The sequence below is a fragment of the Myiozetetes cayanensis genome, unplaced genomic scaffold, assembly GCF_022539395.1.
Source record: "Myiozetetes cayanensis isolate MyiCay16 unplaced genomic scaffold, myiCay2020 scf20-37, whole genome shotgun sequence".
Classification (NCBI taxonomy): domain Eukaryota; kingdom Metazoa; phylum Chordata; class Aves; order Passeriformes; family Tyrannidae; genus Myiozetetes; species Myiozetetes cayanensis.
This window is the reverse complement of record NW_026087412.1, coordinates 12,276,828-12,297,814: the sequence shown is the minus strand read 5'-3', so window position 1 is coordinate 12,297,814 and position 20,987 is coordinate 12,276,828. Positions and strand designations below refer to the sequence as shown.

Here is a 20,987-nt window from a genome sequence, read left to right as displayed (position 1 = left end):
TAAACAAAGCAATTTTGTATTCTTTATCTAAAACAAAAAAATAATAACTTATTGGAGCATCATAATTCTAAAATCAAGATAATTTTTATTAACAAGAATATGCTTCCATATTCTTTTGCAATACATGTGAGTGATAATTTTTGAAGTTGCTTTTTTGTGTGGAAACTTTGTTTCCTAACAGCAACAGCAGGATTGGTTACTTAACTTTGTATTAATTCTATAATTTTTCTTTTCAAATAGTGGGTCAATATTGATATTACAGAAGAAAATATGTATCTACATTTGATTATAGAAGTGTAGATAAGGAAGGATGGTTTTAAAAAAGGCTCTCAAATTTTGATGTGAGTTAAGAGTATTAAATAGTGTTATGGGACGTTGTCCTGGAAAAAACACACTTGGTTTGGTAGTTATGGAACCTAATCTTTACTTTCCATTACTGCTTTACAAGAGGGTTGGGAGGGGGAGTAGGAAATAATTGCAGGGACTGTTTTGCAGTTAAAGGGAATCTGGTTTTCCAGGGGAATCCTAAGGCATTGTATTACACAGCAGGCACAGTGTGTTTAGTCTGGTTGGGTCCTTCAGAATTGTAGACTCAAGCAGCTTTTGCTTAGAGAAAATGGGACTGTCCTGTCCTGGCTTTGTCACAGCAGAAAATGTGGCTCCCTTCGGGCTTTATGGAAGTCAACAATGTGGGGATCAGTACTGCAGAGGAATTCTTTGTTTGTAGTTTGTTTTGTGGTCTGGAGGCAGATAAATACCTTCCATTCCTTTTCCTCACTGGTTGAAGTATCACAGATTAATATAAGGCAGGTGCCCAGTAAATGAGGTTTCTGTTTATAGAGTAGCATTGCTGTGTTTGTTTGTCCTCTATTATTTGGGTGCGTGAGTGTTTCATTGTGTTTAATTATGTCTGTGAGGCACAAGACAACAGTCAACATCTGCTCTATTGTTTCCTTGGTTTACAGATAGCTTTGATGGGTTATTAAACAATCTATTTTTCAAACACAAGCAGGGAAATAAGCTGCACCCATATTATGTAATTTTGTAGAGGTACATTATGTAATTAGTTGTCTAGTGTTTGCACACTAATCTTTTATTTTGGTTGAATATATACTATTCCATTAAAAAAATATGTGATGGTCCTTGGCAGTTTTAATTTAATAGTGAGTTTCTATTTTCTGTGTGGGTTGAGTTGATTTTTGCCACTACTAAATTGGTTTTACCATGCATTTCATATCGAAATAATACACCTGAGTTGTGAATGCTGATATAAAAATTAGAAATGAGTATTAATTTTCATCTGTAGTTGAAAAGAGCTACTGACAAACTATTGCTACAGAAACATCACTAGTTAACTTGGATTATTTTTGAGTAAAAGTTAATGCTGTTACCAGAGCATGAGCTGGGCAAGGCAAGGCTCAAGCTTTTACTCTCAAGCTGATCTTAGTCAAGGCAGAACAGCCCTTGGTACTCCCTGGGCAAGCCAGGTTGTACTGTACGAGCAGGGAGATGACTCAGTAGAACTTGACTCTTGTACAAATGGAATTTCTTGATGGAAAAGTGCTTGTTTATTATCTGGTTTTAATTTTGTTTAGTTTTTGATGTACTGTCAACTGTTTTAACTTCCTTTACGTAACACTGATCTCCACTACGCTCGGTCTGGATGCATTAAGGTAAATCACTGAAAGATTTCAACTACACGGCATGTGATTGTTTTTTGCCTCAAAATAAAATGTAGAAGAAAATGTTCCAGACACAAATGATGAACGGATCCTAAAATTAGGCTTTCTGTGGCTTTTATCATCGCAGAAAGTCACCTATTAAAAATGTTTGAGAACGTAATATTTTCACAGCTCCCAAGCTGCTACTGCCTCCTGTTCTAGAGCTGCAGCTGGGTCTGGTTCTTACCACTGGACTTTTGAGGTGTTTGAAATGTTGGCAGTGTAATGAGGTTGCCTTATGCACTAAGCTTTTCCTTTGGAATAAAGTTGCTTGAAATCCTTTTAACATGAACTCTGCTCTGGTGAGACCCCCACCTGCAGAGCTGCCTCCAGCTCTGGGGGCCCAGCAAAGGCGGGACATGGAGCTGTTGGAGTGAGTCCAGAGGAGGCATCAGGATGATCAGAGGGATGGAGCATCTCTCCTGTGAGGAAAGGCTGAGAGAGTTGGGATTGTTCAGCCTGGAGAAGAGGAGGCTCTGAGGTGACCTAATTGTGGCCTTCCAGTACCTGAAGGGACCAACAGTAAAGATGGAGAGAGACTATTTACGAGAGCATGGAGTGAGAGGACAAGGGAGAAAACTGACAGAGAGTAGGTTTGGGTTAGATTTTAGATTAGATTAGATTTTAGAAATAAATATTTTACTTTGATGGTTTTGAGACACTGGCACAGGTTGCCCAGAGAAGCTGTGGCTGCCCCATCCCTGGAAGTGTCCAAGACCCCGTTGGATGCAACTCTGGGCAACCTGTTTTAGTGGAAGGTGTCCCTGCCCTCAGCAGGGGTTGGAACAAGATGACCTTTAAGGTCCCTTCCAAGTCAAATCGTTTTCTGATTAATTGAACTAAACTACCCCTTGTACACAAAGAACTTTATTTAAAGGAAAAAACTGTATAATAGGCATAGTTACTTGAAAAAGTGTGCATTGCTAACAGGTAGGACTGGTGTTTCAGGAGCTTGTGGAAATGTCATTTTGCAAAATGGTAATAATTTTTTAGCACAGAATGAGATTTCTTTACTTTTTTTTTGGTGCAAGGGCTTGCTAGAAATACTTTGTAATCTCCCTCTCGCCTACCCATGTGCATCAGCAGCAAAAGATGTGAGCACAGAACAGGGATTTCAGATCTGTTCCTTCCAGTGTCAGTAAATGCTCCTCAATTGATTTGGAGAATTACACTTGACTTTCCACAAACGTGACTATGGAAATAGTAAAATGGAAACTAAAATAAGAATTTCTAACTACAGTTTCCTAAGAAATGAAGGAATGCCAGGGTAATGCTGTTTGGAGAGAACTTTGTTTTCAAGCTGGTTCTGGAAACCCACTGTGGAAGGGGCAAGGGACAGTGATTTTGTTTATTTTTGGGTTTTTTTCTGTAATGTCTGTTACTAAGTTGTTTGGTAGGTTGTGTCTCTCGGAAACTGCTGGTTATGAACAAACATATGTGTTTGTGTACGACCAAATAAACCAGGCAGGTGTCTTCAGATTCATGCCTGGGAATAGAGCATTCCCAGGATTTTTTTCTAGCATCCGATTCGGAGATGGATTTTAATGGGTGAGAAAGGCAGAGTTAGAATTTCCACTGTGTAGATCAGTTTATTGACTAAAATTGTTATCCTTGGCTTTGCTATGCAGTTAATGCTTTGTACAGTGTATGTGCATTTTCTATCATCGTTTTCTTGGATACTTTGCTTAAGAATAGTTTCGAGTGTTTATTTGCACTAAGATTGCACAGGTAGTGTGTTCCTATTTCAAGAAGAAGATGAACTTCAAAACTGCTTTATGAGAACTCTGAGGGAAAGCAAATTTCAGATTTATGAGGGAAGCTGAGTTAGAGGAGTCAGCATCTGATCTGTGACAGTGATGGGCACTGGTTATTCTCACAGCTTCACAAAGAATCAGGAGCACAAAACATTGTAGTGTTTTCTTCATATGACCATAAAGGGCCAATTAGGGCTGAAGAGTTGAGGTTAAGATATCAGAAAATGTATCTCTTTTACTATGAATGACCAAACAGATCAACAGATAACAAAAGTTGTTAACCTGTAGTACTGTCTCACGTAAGCATCCAAGAAAGGAGGCTGTGAAGGAAACCCATCAATAGGAAAGAAAAAATGGAGGTAATTATAAAACCTTTGAAAATAATTTCATTTGTTATCCTGAAGTCTGACAGTTGTGTAGAAGCAGCTATGTAGTGCTTTTCTGTCAATACCAGAGAGATGTTCCAATTATAGCATTTATAATCCAGATGTGCAAAACTTATGTCTGTCTTACAGACTTTCAGTGCGGTTCATGTTTGTTGAGCAACTCAAAAGTGGTAGGGGAATATTAAATTTCTTGGGTTTATTTATTGCTGGTGTTCAGTAACATGTATTTTGGTGTTTTACTTCTTTACTTAGCAGTACCAGATGTTTCATTTCTTCTGGTTAGGGACAAATCACTATTGAAAAAAAATTGAGACAAGGTAAGATGCTCTGAGTCAACGAGTTTGAGTTCAGTTTCTGGTGTCTGATCCCCTTATGTTGCATTGCAGGAGAATTGACAACATCTGGGGTCTTAGAAGGAGACAACTTTGTCTTATTTCCTGCAGCAATAAAAATCTTAGTAATATCCAACTAATAACTTGAATATACGCTAGAGTACTGATTTCAATAAAAATAGAAATAATCCTCTTCTCTTGTCCTTCTCTGCACAAATTTGCACCAGTTCTTGGCTGGTGCTCCAAGGGCACAGAGAAAGGTTGATTAAAACCTAAATGAAGGTGAGATTAAAAATCCTTTCATTATTCCCTTCTAATATCAAATGGAATTAACCAAAAGTAAAAAAGCTGAAAAGTGGGTGACAGGAAAGGCTCTCAGCATCTGGCACTGATCAGTGTTATGGTTTTCTGATCTTATGTGCTCACTCTACCTTCTTCTGTTATTCTGACCAGTAGCATGATCCCTGTAGGTTTATATTGTCCTGAGGAAGTTGTGGGAGATAACATTAAAAATCAAGTATTCACATGAGTTCAGTATCCACTGTGTTGCTGTAGAATACTTAGGACTGGAAAGTATAATGAATAAATAGAATATTTTTTAACAGGTCTTGAGACAGGGAAGAAAAGAAAACACATGATGTGATTCTTTAAGGTGAGATCTATATACTATATTATGAGGATATTTTCTTCAAGCTTGATCCATGGAATTTTGTTCTTTCAACTTAGTTCTCTTGTGTACTGGCTCTTTACACAGAGGTGCCCACATTGAGAACCAGAGCAATTCCACTGTGACTGACTCAACTGCAGTCACAGACCCTCAGAGTATGGGCAGAAGAGATGTGGCCCATGTCAGGAAAAGGCTCCTGTGCTGTGTAAGCTTTGCCTGGATAGGCCATGCACAGCTGCCTGTAAGACTGAGTTTAGGTGTGGTGGTTGAATTGCTGAACATGGGATTGTGTGTCTCTGAAGAGCTGCATTAGGAAATATCCTTGAGACTGAACTGAATTCAGACATAAAGTAGCAATGAAGTTGAAAAGGCTTTCTTAACTTTGTGGTATTCAGATTTGGAGGCACATTTCGTATCAACTGAGCTTTCTAATGCTTTCAGCCAAATCCTGCCTTCCTTAGATGCTCCTTGCTTGTAGCTCTTGGCTAAACTTCAGTACTTAGACTATTGCTAGTGTCTTGAGTAGATCTGAATTCTGGCTTGCATTACATCTAATACCTTCAAGTCTTGATATTTTATCTCTGGAAAATATGAAACTTGTCAGTTGTGAACAGAAATTCCCTCTGATCCCTTTAAAGACCTGTAGGGTCTTTATTATTTTGGGGTTTGAATGGGTTGTTTCTCCAAGGCACCCTGCTCGCTCAGGATATCTACCCTATGCTGGTTTCTGCAATCAAACCATTGCACTTGGCATGGTAGGGTGCTTGAATGATGTATTTATACAGGCAGGAGGCAGGGTTTAATACCATCTCATGATTCACTGTGCTGTCCTATTAATATGAACTTCACTCGGGGGAATAAGTAGCTGTTACTTGTCAGCAAATCCTGGGTGTATTAAGGGGGTGAAGTTGTACTGAAAGATCCTCACAGTGATACTCTGCTGTTCCCAAGGGAAGCAAATGAAAACTGTACTTTGATGAATAATGAATGTGCTAATTGGGGTCAAGAAGGAGTCAGAGCTTCCTGTGATACCATAGTTAGAGTAGCCTGACTATGGCAATACAGAGAGGTCAGTTTGACCAGATTTGGCAATAAAAACGTGTGATTATCTGTCATCTCTATCATCTCCACACAACTAAAGCCTGATATGTGACAGTGATGGGCAGGTGGTTTATCTCTTCTACAATACAGTTGTTTTCCTGAGATCCTCTTTTCTGCATGTTGGTGCCTGTAAGAGCATGGCCATGAACTCACACTGGGTGAGACTGGCTGAGTGCTCAAGTACTGGCAAAAATCCCTTGTGGAATGGATGATGATCCCTGATGGCACTGCTTGGATGTATCACTAGGATTCATTAAGAGTGGACATTGATTATACTCAGCCTCTTACTGATTTGCAAGGAAGAGTATGGTTGTTGCTGCTGGTCTTTATTTGCAATTGAAAGCACCCTAAGGGGAAGTTTACAGCCTGCCCTTACCTGTTGGCAAAACACATGCCTAAAAAAACATATTTCTCGCTCATCGTTTGCATGGAAAGAGAAGAATAAAGGAAAGAGAAGAAGAAAGATATATCAAAGTATGATTCTAATACATATTTTGTGAAATATATGTATAGCCTGACGCTTTATTAAATAAAGATGTATGTGATACTTATCATTTGTGAAACTGGAAGATGCACATGGTTTTCAGGAGTTTGTCTGTGTAACTGTGTGGTATTGAACAAGCATGAGATTTGAAAGTGTTTCATACAAAATTTTCTAAGCTGCTTAGCTTCTTATAGATTGGAGGCTAATCTTAACTGTTTTAGAAAATGCAGATAATCTCAAGAGCAGAGTAGTGAAAGATATCTGAAGTAGCCTGGAGATGGGAGAGAGTTTGTTCTCAACGAGAGTAACAGGGAAAATACAATTGATTTGGTACCCTGTCCAGCTGATAGGAATTATGGAATAAAAGCCAGGATGGAACTCTGTAAGAGAGGGAAAACAATGCAGTGCACTAAGGCACAGGAAACAAAGTGAAGACCTTGGCAACACATCTTCAGTGTTTATTGTGAATAAGTAGTAATGTCTGCATGTCCAAATCAACCATTGGTGCTTAAAGCAATAGATGTTTCCTCTGGTTTTACAGTTAACTTTTCTAAGTTATACAGGACAAGAGGAAGCACACAGACAAATTTCCTTCACAAGTGGAATTGTATATGCCCATGGATCTGCCATAAAATTGTCTTGCATCACCATGTGTGTTGCCCCAGTTTTTGTAGCTTTAGGAGACTGTTTTCTGTGTGACACCTTGCAGTCTCATGTCATCCCACTTCCTAGTGCAGTGCCCAGCACATTAAATAACTAAAGTTTCCAGATTCCTCCTGCTTGAATTTTGACACAAATTCTGGCATAAAAATCTGGTTGTGACTGAGAATCTTGCTAACTGGTGTGATATTGCAGCTGAGTCAAAAGGCACCTATAGCTATTTGTCTGGGTTTTGAGAGGGCAGTTGTTCACAGATTGTTGTCTGCTTTTGTGCCATGATATGTAGGGATGATGACAGGCCCTTACATTTCTGTAGGAGCCAAAGGGAAGTCCAGCCACAGAGCATCCCTTGACTGCAGCTTTAACCTGCTCCCTCTCTCTAGCATACATTTATCTCCTGTGTAACTGAACGTGTTTTGTGACTCACTGAAGGGTAAATCACTCTGCTGTCAGGAGACAAATACATATCTCTAGCAATCTAGTCTGAAAGAACTGAAGGTTTTCAAGGATGTAGAGGCGGGCAAGGCTTGCCTTCAGGAGTTCCTGGAAAAAGCGAAGCTATGTAGGTGTGTAGCTTTTAAATGTGTGTGTTCTTTTATATTGCTGTCATAGATGGTGATCTCCTTTACCAGCCACAGTTCCCTTCAAAAGGAATTTACCACTTGACAGTCAGTCCATCCCCCAGTCAATGTTTTTGTGTGGGGTTCTGGCCAAGAGGAGGTTTTATGGGCTGAAAGAGAACATTCTTAGGTGTTTATAAGAAGTCTTATCTGATGTCAGGCAATTTCAGGAGAAAGCATCGATGCTATTTTCAGTTTGGTTAGGAGGGGTGAGAGTGGAATATTCAAGGCAAAAGGAAGGATATTAATTGTTCAGTTGTTGGCAGTAGGAGCTTGGGTAGGAACGGGCTGAAGTGAGCCCATGGGAGGTGATGACAAGTATTGTATAGCTGCTGAGGTAGCAAAAGGATGTGTTTTGGGGCAATGCAAGGAGGGAAATGTGAAGTGATCTCTGTGGAAGCATTCCAAAAGAAATGCAAAGTAAACATGCTATTCTTTAGCCAGTAGGAGGCTAGAGCAGTGCACAGTACTGAAAATACCAAAAAAAGTTTCAAGTTACTCAAAGAAGAGAAAAAGGATTGACTGTGTACTTAGACACCAACATTTGCTGCAATATTTCACTTCAAATGTTATAAGACGAATTAACCTACAAGGTAAAAGCCTTGATTTTTCTAGAGCTATGAACAGTTTTCCAAATGTGTTTCTGAAGTTTTTGTGTGAGGTGATTCTGCCTGAAGCTCTCATAGTCAGCAGGACTGTAACTATTTACCTTTATTTATCTTTGAAATCTCAAAAATTGGCACCATTTTATATTTAGAAGAAAAAGGGTAATAGTTGAACTTCAGTGGAACTGAAGTGTTGGTGGTTTCTGCTTAAAAACTAGCAGCAAGTTAAGATGAACCTGGCTGATTATTTCAGTGTGCTCCTAAGAGCTGATGTAATTATTAAATGCTAATGTAATTTTTAAATACAAAGTTGAAGTTCTGAAGGAAAAGGTATTAATTCCTAATGCTCTGTATCCCACAAGTGGTCTGTACTTGAAAACGATAGTTTCTCCAAGTTGTAAACAGTTTCTATATCCTTATATATCTATATCTTTTATCTATATCCTTATATCAATATTCTATTCACTGGTATAAACTGAGATGCTTAGTAAACTCAAGCAACTCTGTCTTCATCCACCACACTTGTATCAGTATGAGATCAGTAGATATCTCTGATTTGTATAGGTGATATTTTCTACTGTAAAAGTCACTAATACATGCTGTATTTCGGTTCTGATGTGATGTATGATAGGAGTTGGCTGGGGAATTCATACCTGGCTGGAAAAGCTCCTACATATACTTTAAACTTTGCTTGGGAGAGTGGAATGGGATGAGCAGCTGAGGACAGGGGGCAAGTCTGGATAGTGCTTTTGGAGCACTTGAAGAGCCTTTGGTCCTAAATGGCTTTTGCAGAAAGGTGGAAATCATCTCTGGAAGATTAGTTTTAAGTGTCACCCGTTGTGCCAGGGAGGGTGGGGGAAAATGTGCAGAACAAGTTTTTCTGTCCATCAATATTTCATTTAATGCCTGGGTCTGCTTAGCTCAGGCACTGCTGATCAATGGCAGCTCACCTTCTCTTTCAAAGCATGTGTGGTGCTGGTGTCTGCTAATACTTTTTTAGAGACAGTAATCTAAAGTTGCTGCGGATGAGGGAAATTACCAGGAGCCTTGGAAACTAATCTGTCCTTTCAGTTTTGGGTTTTTCTTTACCAGAAAACCACTGAGAAACCTTAGAGAGAAAATGGACAATAGGAAAGGTGGCCAGAAATAAGGAGAACTTAAAAGAAACAAATATGACATAGCATGAAGAGGGTGCCAAAGTGGTACCTGAATTATTTATGATCAGAGAGATGGGAAAGTTACGCCAGTGTTGGAAGGAAGTAGGAATTATTTGAAGTTCATTGGTGTCGCTGAGCATTTGCAAGAACTGTTGTGGTATTTTGAACTAGATACAGGCATTAAGAAGAATTAATTATTTGGCAGAAAGATGGTCTAAATAGATTACTTCTGTCAGAATCTGATTAGAGCATACATCATTGATTGGCTGATGACTGCATTGCAGGGATCTGCCTTTTCCAGGCATTGTGGCCCCAGGGAAGTTGCTAAAGTCTTTTTTTCTGTTCCCTTGAACCACAGCAAAACCAAAGCATCTGCTTTTGCTTGGGGAAGTATTTTGGTCATTGTCTAATGTGCCATTTACATGTTCTATGCAGGTGGGAACAAAACCTTGGCCTTTCTTGCATCATTTTCATTTTTCTTGTTCTGCCTGAATGTGTAGCCCAGTTTTCAGGCATACTTCTGGCTTTATTTCTGTCTCTGTGCATCCCTACTGTACAGCAGTTTCCATTTCCTTCCCATTTTAAATTACTTTTTAGCAAGTCTTCAATAAAAATACTACTAGAACATCCCCTGCTTGAGTTCTGTGCTAAAACACATGATTGTGGTATTAGACTGCTGGGCCTGAAATACTTACATATTTTGTGACCTTCTGCTGCTACCTTAGCTTGCTTAACCTATGCTCTCCACCTTTAAAACCAGCTTTTCATAAATAATACCTGCCTTTTAGCAAAATTCTGCAGAAATGAAACAAATAAGATTGCACATTTTGTGTACACACAATTTTTTATATAAAACTTGTTATATAAAATAGTGTTCATCTATTTTCCTTGTTCTTTCCTCCTCTCTCATTTTTGAAATCAATTTTCAGTTTCAGAAAATACGTGAAAATTTTGACTTAAAAAGAAACAAACCAGGGTTTGGGTTGGAAAACCCAAAATTGGAAACCAAGAGCTGAAAGCAACATGCCCTGCATTAGCCCACTAAAAATGGCTTAGCATGTCTTTTTTTACCACCAGAATTATAATTTTCTAGAATGTAATGGAAGTGAAAGCTGTATAGTTGTTTAAAATAGATGATCTCCCCTTTTCCACCCACACATATACCTAATTTTTTTGCAGGGAGTAGGAATCCTGGAGTAGGCAGGAAGCAAGTGCTGTCACCCCCCTGGCTTCAGGCAGGTGATTGATGTGCATGGTCCTGACCATTCTGGCTTTGTCCTACCAAAAATGTCTAGGTCTGTGCTTAACCTTTACCATGCTAAAGTCCTGCTAAAGTGAAGCAGACCTATCAGCTTTATTTATTTATTCTAACACTGCTCTGGCTCATTCTCTGAGTTCTCAGTGCTCTTTACGTTCAAATTTCATATGTTGGCATTCTGAGTTCTCAGCGCTCTTCACGCTCATGTTTCACGTGTTCAATATATTCTTGCAGAACAGGAGTGACCATTAATGGTGAACTGTCAAATAAGCCAGATTTCCTTTTCGTGTGACTGGGAGGGAGGACAAAAATGTGTTGGTATGAAGTGGTGAAGCTGATGCAGTTGCACTGGCATGAGTTCAGAGCGTGGCACGGGGCGGAGATGCCAGTAAAGCTCTATTTGTACCTCTGTGGTTCTGGTTCACAGAGGTCTGTGCGAACTTAGGTAGCTGGTGCACACGTGGGACATCCTCAGAGAGCCCCCAGAGAGTCAGAGCTTGGATTTGGAGTGCCATGCTGCTAGACTTTTAGAAGCATGTTGTTATAGCGAGGCAAGCCAAGCGGCCTTACCTTAAAACAGGTAACTACCGTTTATTTTCCAAGTTGGGTTTTCTATATTACAACCTGCAATGTAGAAAATATAAATGCTCTTTAGACGGTTGATATTTTCATTGGTTTTGAATGTTTATGCTGCTTGCAAAGGACTGGAAGGGTCCTCCTGGGAGTTGCTGAGTTCAAACTACTGTTGGCATCATATAATTGCCTGTCATAAGCCACCCTTTTTTGTTACTGTGTTTTGTTCCAGACCCTCACTAGCCAAGACCAAAATACTTAAAAAGCGCCAAAACTAAAAATGAACCCTTGCAAAAAATATTTTCAGCCTAAATTTATTCATAACAAGGTTTTTCTTGATTTTTAGAGTGTCAGGATTGTCCTTAGCTTAAACGATCTCTTCCTCCTACTGTTTTCTTCCCTGTTCACAGATTGTTTTGCTGGGATAAACAAATCCACTTTAGGTTCCTGTTGCAGCATAGTTGTTCCATTCCCCTGAACACAAAAAGGAATTTCTCTACAGCTATTGTATTTGAATTTGTCTGGGGTTTTTGGGGGTTTTTTGTTGTTTTTTTTTAATGTGGGTGAAGAGAACTGTATGCTATTGGAAGAACCTCTAAGAAATCAGGAAATTAATTGAGACGTAAAATTAATTAAGAAATACTTCTAATTTGCATCACACTAGCGGCTCAAATTGTTTAAACAGATGCAATGAGATCCTGCTTTTCTTCCTCATGAGTTTAGATCTGCAGTTTCTGTTACTAGCAGAATCATGATCTTGTGTTGTGTATTATTGAATTTCATCCCATTTTTATTAATGCAGCCCATAAGGTTTAGCAGTTCTTTCTATGTAATATTCTTATCCTTTTCAGTCTTGACAGTACCTTCCAAGTTTGTGTCATCAGGAAATTTCATCAGCATGTTGCCTTGTGCCAAAATAATTAAAGAAAATGTGGAAAAAAAAATAAATCTGTCCCAAAACAGATCACAGAAAAGCTTTCCTTAAGCTTGTGCTTCCCTATACAAGTCTTCTCCTTTAGGTTTTCTAACATCTTATCAAATACATACCTGCTGAAACAAAAAAACCTGCTAGGGATTTTACAGAGCAATTTAACAGTCTTATTTATGTCAGTTGTCCCACTGGAGTCATTTGAGTAAAGCTTGCAGTATCCATTTTATAATCTCCATTCCTGGGTGAAAGAAATCTTTCCATTCAAATGGAAAGAGAGCAGCTCACTCTGCTAGATGAAACAAATAAGCAGTAGTTAAAATGAAGGGGTTGTTTTTTGTTGTTTTTTTAAAGAAATTAAATACTTTTAAGTGGGTTGTCACTGCAACTTGCTTTCTCATATCTATCTACCTTTTGTTTATATATTTCTGTGTGAAAGTTAATGATTGGTTTTGTATCGGAATTGATGGAAGCCTTTTGAAAAAATCCACCATTGTGTCAGCCCTACTGCCTTCTTAATAATTAAACTGCAGGGTCCTCTTCCTTAGGAAGAAAAGAGCAAGAAATCAGATTTACAGCTGAGCATAGTGAGATAACCAGTGTGAACAGCATTATCCCCAGCAGAAAAGTGAAGCGATTCTGTAACAGGAGATGGAGTTGGGTAAACATCGCTCCATCATGTGACAATTGCTGCCCTCATTGGCAGTGTCTCCAGAGAGCATCCCAGAGGGTCACAATTCAGCAGCTAAAGTTAGAAATGGTAGAAGGCTGAGAGAAGGCAAGGGCCAGCCTGCAGCTGCTGAGGTAGATTTCGAGCTCCTGCACCTCGGCTGCCGTGATACATGAGAATCAATTACTGAGAACCTTTCACGATGGTCAAAATGTGACATTAAATAATTGAGTATCACATCAAATCTTGTCTGCAATTAGTTATCTGGAAAAGTAATTATGCAACAAAATCAAGGAGCTGAAATTAGTGGTGTGAAGCACCCTGGTTATTCAAAGACAGTAGGAGAAGATTTTTTTTGTGGTTTTTTGGGTTTTTTTCTTCTTGTAACATGAAGTTGTAAGTAGTTAAGTAATTCCTTGTTGAAATAAAAAACCAGTCCTGCTCAATTGTAATTCTTGTCATTAGTCATATCTGCAATCGAAGATGCATTACACATGAAACAGGTGTTAATGACTAAGTTTGTTTTGTCTAAAGTAAAAATTAGCTGTGGAAGAGAATGCCTTGCAAGTAGCACATTTAAAATCAAATCTGTTTTGTTTAGGGAGGAAAACAGCCTAAATTTCGCTCTTTTTGTCTCTTACATTCTTAGTGTAAGTTAAATTGGAGGACAGATTTGAAATACTCTAATGGGAAAATTTGTTCTTTTTAAAATAGTTATATCAATGTAACAACTTAGATGTTGTGAAAGGTTAGAAAAGCCATTAAAATATAATTTACACTTATGGAAGTAGTTAGTTTGTATTACTTAGCTCACATATTCAAAACAAACAAGGACAATATAGTCAATTAAAACAGGGGTATGTACCCAGTGTGACAAACTTAAGTTTAAACACTCACATGAATATTGTTTAACAACTTATAAATACAGGGAAATGTTTATTTATGCAATCATGATAAACCTGATTATTTTTAAAATGGCTTGTAGTAGTAACTGTTGTCATGTATATACCAGAAATGATAGGAAAATTAATTCTAATTAGTAGACCTGTGTACAAAATTTGATCTCTATATGTGTAGTACTTGAAAATCTGAACTGATAAAGAGTAGTTGGCTTAGTCATGTTACTTAAGCTGGTCCCAAAATAGCACCTTCCTTTTTTGGTAGACTTAGGTTTGCAGCTGTTGTCTCTATCTGTTGTCTCTGAAGAAAATTTTAACATTAAGAGTTGCTGACGTCAATTTTTTTCTTTTTTTTACAGCTGATGTGGGCTTTGCCCCTGACAGAAGTTATTTGGTTCTAGCTCTGAGTTTGGAAGAAGTTGGTATATAGATTTTCCCCTAACTTTCAATTGATGTGTTTAGCTTTAGTGGGAGTAATACTATCACTTAAACCATGTTGTCGTCTCAAGGAGTTTTGCTACATCCCTATGGAGTGCCCATGATTCTGCCGGCAGCACCATACTTCGCTGGACTTGTTCAGGTAATGCAAGGCCGCTTCCAACAAGCAACTTAACTCTAGTGCACTTAGAGCAATAATTGGAATTTTTATGGTTGAGAAAGCAAACACTTTGAATACAGGCAAAAGCCCTCATGTAGTCAGTGGGAAGACAGTAGGAAATCAAAAAGATGGATCACCCTAATCTGTGTATTGACATCTCTCATGGCTGAATAAATGGTGTAGTTGAGCTATATTTGCTTGTATTGATTTGTCTGCTGTTTAACATTCATGCCTTTGCTTCACGAGGTTGACCACAGGGCAGAGGATTTGCTATCCATTCCAGGTTTCTGAGGGAGTCAGCATTCCCACGGCAGGTCATAAGACAAAGTAACTTACCATGATGTGTTTAGGTTAAGTGTTTTAGCACAGCAAATAGGAATAGTGTTAAATATGCATTAATTCATATGTTATGCGTCACACAAGGTTTGTGTTTTTGTGTGTATAGAAAGATATCACCTGCACAGAATATTTATACCCATCCTATTAATTCTTTTGAACCCTCAAAGTGTAAGATCTTGCTGCAGGGCAAGAGTTCTGTATTTTAGAAGTTAACTGGCAATTACTAGATTGTTGCTGTTGTGTTGTCTGCTTTTGATTTGATTTTATTTTTATCAAAAAGTGGTGCTACTGAAGTTTCTGCTGTTAGACTTAGGATTTTTTTATAGACTGTGTAGACACTAATTAAGCAAAAAGTATCCTGTTGTTTACAGTATTGGAAGACGTCAAGAAAGAATTCAGATAACATTTCCAAGCATTGACAAAATGAAAGGAAAGGTACCCTGTGGCAGTAGGTAGATATTATGCATTAACAGGGTCAAGACACACACATGTTAGGGCATTTCTGTGCTGTGCTAGTGATGAGTCAAATGAGCTGTGAGGAAGAGGGAAATTTTCATTATGCTCCTCTACTCCAACATTTTGCTGGCAGAGAGGGGCAATCACAGCATGAAACAGGTGGTTTTCCATACAGGTCCCTTCAGTAATCAAAGACTGAGTTGTGTTCTTCACTTCAGGCTTGATATCAGACACATACATCTAAAATAGAAATGCAGCATTGCACAGTGGCCATTATCAGCTATTAAAAAACTGGGCCTTCTGAGATGTGCAAGCTGGTGCTGGTTTTTATGCAGTGGGACATGGAATCACGTCTGAACACATCAAGCAGGCCTCGATATCCATTAGAATTTGGGGGTGAAGGTCGGACGCTGGAGCTCAGTCAGCCCCTGTGCCATCCTGTCCAATAAATAATTACAAGCAAATCGTGCCTTTCACTCTATGCTGATTGATGTTGAAATTGCTTTTGAAAGTTCTCATAAGTTCCTGTTATAGATTAAGTGCTGGTGTAGGAAAAATAACTGCACCCAACTGAAATGGGTGAATGTAATCAGGTTTAATGGACTCGAGAGCTTGTTGGGAATTAAATAACTATTGATTTGTTGGAAAGTTGCTGTCATTACAAAATGCCACTCTGGACGCATTATCCAAGCAGATAGATTAGAAGAAAGGGCCCTTTGAAAATTGGGGATGCCTTATTTCAATCTTTTTCCTTTTCTTTCTTTCCTTAGAAAGATATATCCAGGCCTATTCTACTCCTTTAGCATAGATCTAAAATAGTCAAGCAGTAAGAACTGTTGAACAACAACAAAAATAGATATGTTTACAGGTACAGTTGGAAGGTGTTCATCATATGGAGACTTCTCAAGTCTCTTATCTTCTCTCTCTCTCTCTCTCCCTCATGTCAAAACCTGAAAATTCTATTTTGGAAACAAAGCACATGTTTGAGTTATTGTCTTAGTGGGGGAACTACAGCATTAAATGGCTTGACCACTTTCTCCCCCCCAAGTGTTTAATTACTTTTGCAGTATCTCTGGCCAGCTTATGACACTAGAATGCCTATTGTTTGTCTCTTAGAGTAACCTAAGTATCCAAAATAAATAATGCAAAGGACACTTGATAGGCATATTTATATCATCCTCTTCTAAGCAGTAATTACATAACATTCAGAACTTAAATGGAGATTTTCTTCCAAAAATATACCCTGATAAAGTGATTATGCAAATGTGGTTTTTTTCTGGGTTGCAGGTTGAGAACTACAACCTTGAAGTATTTTTGAATATGAGGCAGTTTTAACATTTTATGGGCTTGAAAGATTGCAATTTATTTACTTGCATGGATTTCTATGGAAAATAGATGTATTTGTAATTAGGGATTCCCTGTGATTTCCAACTGGGCTATATTCCTAGATTGCATATGAAAACAGTGTAGAGTATTGCTTAGAGATTTGGGGGTTATTTTAGCGTTTTGTTATGTTTTGTGTTGCATGGTTGAGCAAGAGAGAGCTCACATCTCCGTGGAGGAATGTTAATCTTCAGAGGTTCTACACCTTCAAGCACTGCATATTATTTTCCTTAGTGCTGTGTATGTGCAGCCTGTTCCAACCTCTCCTAAATTGATCAGTAAACTCTGTCATACATCCTCTGCTTGCTTTTGTCACACCACCTTGTTATGGACTGCTGGAATGTGTGAGATCTGGGACAAACAAAGACGGGGCAGATACCATGGGTACATCTCTGAAAACACCTTACATGAGCAGCCATGTGCATTTTTCCAATTGCATGTATTCTATTAAGGAGCTCCTCTTACTGAGATCATATGTTTGAGTGAGATGGTGAAAAAAGAAATGCATGTGTTCTCAGAGAGAGAGAAGGTCCAGGGCTAAAGAGATGTTCAAATACAGCTTGCAAAAACTAACTTGCAAACTTAGTTTTGTTTTCCAATAAGTAAATATACCCTAAAAAACCTTATTAGAATGATGATGCTATTATTGCCTGTGATTTATTAACACATCTTTAAATGAGAGGCAGCCCCTGGTGGTCTAGTGGTAAAGGCGCCGCGCTATCACCGCGGAGACCCGGGTTCGATTCCCGGTCAGGGCCACTCCCGGGCAGGTGGGGCTCGTCAGCCCTTAAAGGCAACCCACCTACGTCCTAAGGACCTCGCTGCCACCGTCCAAGCTCGCTTGGCCCCGGCAGATGAACCTTAGGATTAAAGGGTGGGCTCAGTTCCGCGCACACTGTGTCTCACCTAAAAAATCCAATGCGCAGGCTGGAAGGTGGAAAGACCTTCCCCGGATCTTCGCTCGCGAAGACTGGCCATTATTATTATTATTATTATTTAAATGAGAAAATGTTATTTTCCTCTTCCTTGCTTCTCCTAGGTGAAACTGTAGGGGTGTGTGGGGGGAAATCACATGAAAGTACAAATGATGCATAAATAGCATGATGCCTCATGTGGGTGGGGAGATGTTTTCTGCCTTGGCACTGAGGATGTCCTGATGGCTTCATGGGCTGTCACAGGACCCGAACGGGCAATGCAGCCCCTGCGTGTCCTGTGGGCAGCAAGACCTCCCTTGTGGCAAAACTGTCCTGCTGTTTCTCCTGGCAAGGGAGGTAAAAAAAATGTCATGCAGGATTAAGTGTCAATCCAGTGAAAGATTTCTTATCCTGCCCTTGGTTCCCATCCCAGTTCTGTCATTTGATTCCCAAGGGGGAGCCCGTATGGCCGGATGAGCGGGGAAGTCAGTGGGGTGTCCGTGGACAAGATCCATGTGCACTGGCCAGGGTGTGGGAGCATGGCCCTAGTGCCAGGAGGAGTGGCTGTGTGCTCCTCTGCTGTCTCATATGTCCTCAGGGTCAACCTGAAACCGAGCTCCATTTATTTATCTTCAAAATTACAAAGTGCAACATCAACAAAACTGTCTCACAATTCATCGAATATTGTGTTCTGTTAAATAATAACTTAAAGGTCTCCACATCTGTCATGGCTCTGAGTGTTTTAGCTATATAAAATCTTTGCAATTGCTCTGGTTACTTGGAATGTTAGGTTTGTGATAAAATATTTTAAAAACACACAAGCAATATATGGCACTCTAATAATGAACACTAAATTATTTATTACATGGCTGGTTTAGGTGGCTCAATTTCCATTTAGCAAAGAAAGAGGACTTCATAGGCATTATTATAAAAATTATTAAAGTTGAGATTTCTTAGACCTTTCAGTAAACTGAAAAGTTCTAAATAGACAGTTGTATTCAATACAAGATGTGCTCTTTCTATATAAAGATTATAAATATGGGATTATATTTGAATACGGTCAGTAATTTTTAAAGTATACTTTTATTTTAACACAGTGACCAGAAAAGCTCTGAGAGTACTGAGGGTTTAATGTGTTTATTGTTAAAGATTGCAACCAGCTAAGCTAAAACCTTTTCTTCTGTTTTTATTTGCTTATTTATTTATGTAGTGGTGAAGGGGAGAGTGGAGAAAAAAGTAGGAAACAGAAGGCTGTCGAGGTAATTGTTTCAATAAACAGGGAATTTCTGTACTTTCAGTACATCACTCTTAAGTTTAAATTATTCTTAAGATATTTATATTTTTTTTTCTGTGCATCTGATTTTCCTTAACTGGTTAACTCGTGTGTTGGACTGACAACTGGAGATGTGGTTAATCTGGAGACAGCTCCGTTTTATTTTTGGGCTGAGAGAATTGCCTAGAATATGCTGTGAAAAGTAGTGGTGCAGACTTGTCACAGTGCCATCCATCACTGTACCCATCTGGAAAATCCTCGCTTTGCTGCTGTATTGGGAAGTGCTAGCAGGGAGTGCGTGCAGAATACTTGCAGGTGCTGCTGTGTGAGGCTACCTACAAAATCACACTGGCTTTCTGACAATCCAGCCTTGGAAAAGGTTATCAATTTATTGTGACACCTTACATAAAAAAACTTTTGCAATTTAGTAGGATTTATTTGAATAATGCATTTGAAATAGCAGTGATGAGAGGTTTTAATTCTTCCCGTGTTGCCTGAAGTGGTGTATAGTTGTTTCTGTTGGGTTTAGATTATGATCTAGTGGAATGCAGTGTGTAATTTCTGTTTACATTGGCTGAATTGCCTCTTTGAAGTGCAGTAAGTAGATGATTTACCTTCGATGCAGATTTATTCTGGCTTGATTGTGTTGTTCTGTCTTTGCAAGTGATAAGGGTCTCTTATTACTAGTACTGTACTCCCAGTGCTTTGTGAGTGGAGGTTGAATATGTTTTACTACTGCAATCACTTTTCATCTGAAAGTGTATCTTGTTTTGGTTTTGGGAGAGTATATCTAACATTTCTTCTTTGTCTGAGACTTGCAAAGTGTTTTCTTCCTTCTCTATCAGAAGAGCCTTTAACAGATGTAAAGTGGTGGTATTAGTGATGAATGTAGTCTGTGTTACTTTGATAAACACTTTGTAAGCAATGTTTAAATCTCTGGAAATCATCAGGTCTGACTCTTAACCCAGCACTGCCAAGTCCACCATTAATTCACGTCCTTAAGTACCACATCTATGCTTAATTTTTAATTTACCCTTTTTTAATACCTCCAGGGATGATGACTCAACCATTTCCCTGGGCAGCCTGTTCCAGTGCCTGACAACCCTTTCCTAATATCCAGTTTGAATCTCCCTTGGTGCAACTTGAGGCCGTTTCCTCTTGTCCTGTTACTCTAGAGCAGAGCCCGAACCCCACCTGGCTCCAACCTCCTCTCAGGGATTTGTAGAGAGAGAGAAAGTCTGCCCTGAGCCTCTTTTTCTCCAGGTGGAGCCCCCCCAGCTGCTCATCACAGGTGTGCTCCAGGCCCTTCTGCAGCTCCATTGCCCTTCTCTGGACACGATCCAGCCCCTCGGTGTCTTTTTTTGTCACGAGGGGCACAAAACTGCTCCCAGGATTGGAGCTGCCTCAACAATGCCCAGCACAGGGGGACAGTCACTGCCCTGGTCCTGTGCCACACTATTTCTGATCCAAGGCGGGTGCCATTGACCTTCTTGCCCTCCTGGGCACACCTTGGGCTCGTGTTCAGCCACTGGCACCAGCACCCCCAAGTCCTTTCACTCCAGCCACTCTGCCCCAGCCTGGAGCTGCAGGGGGTGGTTGTGATCCAACCCCGCACTTGACCTTGTTGAACCTCATTCAGTGGCCTCGACCCATTGATCCAGCCTGTCCAGATCCCTCTGCAGAGCCTTCCTGCCCTCCAGCAGATGGACATTCCCACCCCACTCAGTGTCGTCCGCAAACTTACCGAGGGTGCACTCGATCCCCTAGTCTGGATCATGGATACAGATGTTAAACAGAGCTGACCCCAGAGCTGACCTGCATTTGTTTCTTGCTAATAAGTGCAGATATCATAAAATACCCGGTGAGTGAACCTGCAGGAGTGAGAGGGAGGGGCAATGACATGGAATGTCTTTCCCACTGAGCAAAAAGTCAGTTTTAGTAAGAAGGATAGCCTATCTAAATCATTTTAGTTCACCTAAGAAACAAGTTGCTATTGTGCCCTCCCATCTAATTTTGTCTCACTAGCCTTTGTTTCAGAAATTCGTGGGTGACATAATTTGAATGAGTCAGGCACCACTGCATTACCTCTTATTCTGTCAGCTGGGTCAATGCTATCTTACAGTCAGGGATTTTGGGTTTTTTGGTTCTGAGTTCAGGAAAAAAAAAAAAAAAAAGGGCAAAAGATTTCGTCTGACACCCAACAGACAGA

The 20,987-nt window shown here is 39.5% G+C and overlaps 1 protein-coding gene across 28 annotated transcripts in view; it reads left to right on the top strand.

Moving 5' to 3' along the window:
• Positions 1 to 20,987, top strand: part of RBFOX1 (RNA binding fox-1 homolog 1) — a 1,102,859-nt gene that overhangs the window by 856,126 nt on the left and 225,746 nt on the right. For 4 of the 28 annotated variants that reach the window (XM_050317490.1, XM_050317489.1, XM_050317495.1 and 1 more), the window contains one exon: positions 14,175 to 14,395. The exons of the other annotated variants lie outside the window; for them this stretch is intronic. In XM_050317490.1, coding sequence (XP_050173447.1) covers positions 14,309 to 14,395 — 87 coding nt within the window. In that variant the 5' untranslated portion in view covers positions 14,175 to 14,308. Of the gene's footprint in view, positions 1 to 14,174; positions 14,396 to 20,987 lie in introns of those variants that run through there. 28 annotated transcript variants of the gene reach the window in all.